General features: G+C 44.4%; 1 protein-coding gene across 1 annotated transcript in view; it reads left to right on the plus strand.

Moving 5' to 3' along the window:
- Window positions 1-1,454, plus strand: part of LOC111869865 (gephyrin) — a gene marked incomplete at its 5' end in the record, with an annotated part of 29,304 nt that extends 27,850 nt beyond the window's left edge. Inside the window, 1 exon segment of the mRNA XM_033753578.1 lies at window positions 1,092-1,454. Coding sequence (XP_033609469.1) covers window positions 1,092-1,225 — 134 coding nt within the window.
- Window positions 1,455-2,631: the final 1,177 nt, after the last annotated feature.

Consider the following 2,631-nt stretch of genomic DNA (forward strand, 5'->3'; position numbering starts at 1 on the left):
CATGTGTTCGGGCCGTGGAAGGATGACCAGAACAAGGTTTGTCACCAATTGACATTTCACCATTTTTGAGACGGGAAAACCACTCAAACACTTGAGTTTTCCCCATAACATCGTCCTTGTATGCCGTTTTTAACATTTCAGTAGTTTCTGTTCCACTTTTCCCGAGCAGAAAGCAGAATTTCACCGCCGCACGCTGTTCACGAAAATCAGCCATTGCAAAAACGACAAAACAGTTGTCACTATAAACTCTGCCGAAACTAGTCCTTACCTTCTGAAGCAACGGTAGTCAGCTTATCAACTCAGGAATGTTAGCTCTATGCGCTCATAGCGGCAAAACGCGGTACTACAAAAGCTCTGTCCACAAAAAAATTAGTTCGGTTTCTTTTGGGTACCCCATCGTGTGCAAATCATCAACTTGTGGCCATTTGCAAAATAAAATATTCATATAACTTATAAAATGGCACTGTTAGAAAAAATGGGACTGTTTCAGCAACCCATTTAATCTTTATTGGGACAATGGGACATCTTGCTCACAATCAGGTCATCTGATCACCTTAATCTAGGATACTGTTTGCTGTTGACTTGTGGGTAGTATGTTTTGACTAGAGAGAGTGGCTTATGTCATTTTAATTCGTTTCACTTGTTATCAGTCTGAATGTATTCATGCTTTTTGACCTTGCAGAATGATCAGTTGCCAGTGGTATTAGCCCATGCATTTTTGTGTGTGTGTGATTGACAGTACTGACATCTCTATATTTGGAGTACAGTTAACGCTTTATTTTTGTAGATACTGAGATTAAGACCAATTTTTAGTGACATAATTTGTTTGGTTAGACCACTCAGTAACAAAAATATCAGTCTTGAAGAGTACTTTCTTCTGGAGCGTAAATCCGCGTTGTCTGGTAGAAGTTCACTGATGTTTCAGAGGAACATACTGCCTGCGTCTTCAGGGTCAAAGAGTAGGCAGAGCCAGCAAGAAGCAGACCCTCAACATGGAGGCAGTATGTTCCCCTTCAGCATTGGTGAACGTCTATCAAGACTACACAGTGTTACACCCCAGAAGGTGGTATTGTTTATTAATTTTGTTTCAGGGAATCAGATAAGTAGTCGATTGCTGAGCTTCTCATCTGCCAACTGTCTCCTGAATCTTCCTGGCAAAACAGAACAATTAGAAGTATTACCTGCAGGGACACAAGTGGATGCTTTGATTATAGCACGTCTGTGAGAGTAGGAAAGAAAAAGAAAAGAAGAGGATGATGGGTGAAAATATGAAAACAGAGGAGAAATAGAGTTTTCCCAGAATGTCACAACAGAAAACATGCTTAAAAGGACAGGAAGTAAATAAAAAGACCACTGATTGATATACAGCATGTACAGTAAAGTTTTGAAAACTGAGCATAATTGATGAATGTACAAGGTGGTTCAAATATGACCAGGATTGATTAAAAAAAAAACATAATTGCCAGACACTTACTTGCACATGTCAGTCTTCAATGTACTCCCCTCCGGAGTCAACACATTTTTTCCAACATTCTGGAAGCATCCTGATGCCCTTTTCGAAAAAGGCTTGTGGTTGGAGGCGTATCCACTCCCGAACAGTCTGGATGATGGCGTCGTCCACAAACCACATGCCTTGCAAGTCTGATTTGAGCCTTCCAAACAGGTAGAAATCACTTGGGGCCAAATCGGGACTGTACCGCGAATGTGTCAGAAGGTTCCATTTCAGTTTCCGGAGGGTTTCCATTGTTTTGGCCATATGGGGGCATGCATTGGCTTGAAGGAAGGCTACCCGCTTCCCACGTGTCTTCCGCATGGATCGGATCTCTCCCTTCACATCTCTTGCCAGGAGGTCTGAGTAATAAGCTGCATTGACTGTTCTGGCATCTGTCAGAAAGTCTACATGGATAACCCCCTGCCAGTCCCAGAAGAACATTGCCATCACTTTTCCTGCCGAGCAGCTCCGCGCTTTCTTGGGTTTGGGAGAATTGGTATGCCGCCACTCACGTGATGACTGCTGGGACTCGGGAATGAAGTAGTGCACCCACATTTCATCGGTGGTCACTATAGACTTCAAAAATGCATCACCTTCATCTTCAAACTGCTGTAGGAGATGACTGGCAGCTTGCATGCGCACCATTTTGTTCACATCCGTCAAAGTGCATGGTACCCACCGTGTATTCACCTTGCGATAGTGTAGGTGGTATTTCACGATGTCTTCTACACTACCAACACTGATGGACAGCATTGCTCCAAGTTCCTTGATAGTGATGCGCCTATTCTCACGAATAAGCGCGTCTGCACGATCAATGTTTGGCTCGGTGACGGATGTTCGCGGCCGACGATCATGCGGTTCATTCTCCACGCGCTCTCTGCCCTCTCTGAAGCACTTACACCACTCAAACACATGGGTCCATGAGAGACACTCTTCCCCCTACTGTTGTTGGAGTCTGTGGTGAATTCCAGCGGACGAGACATTTTCTCCAACGAGGAATTTGATCACAATGCGTTGTTCCACGCTCCGCGGTACCTTCTGTTCGCTCATCACTCTAGCAACTCCCAGACAGGACTGAACAGGTTCTAACCCTAACAGGAGGGAGGGTCGTAGTTGTGGCTTCACTCTCTCATGGTCAC

This window comes from Cryptotermes secundus, unplaced genomic scaffold, assembly GCF_002891405.2.
Source record: "Cryptotermes secundus unplaced genomic scaffold, Csec_1.0 scaffold341, whole genome shotgun sequence".
NCBI lineage: Eukaryota > Metazoa > Arthropoda > Insecta > Blattodea > Kalotermitidae > Cryptotermes > Cryptotermes secundus.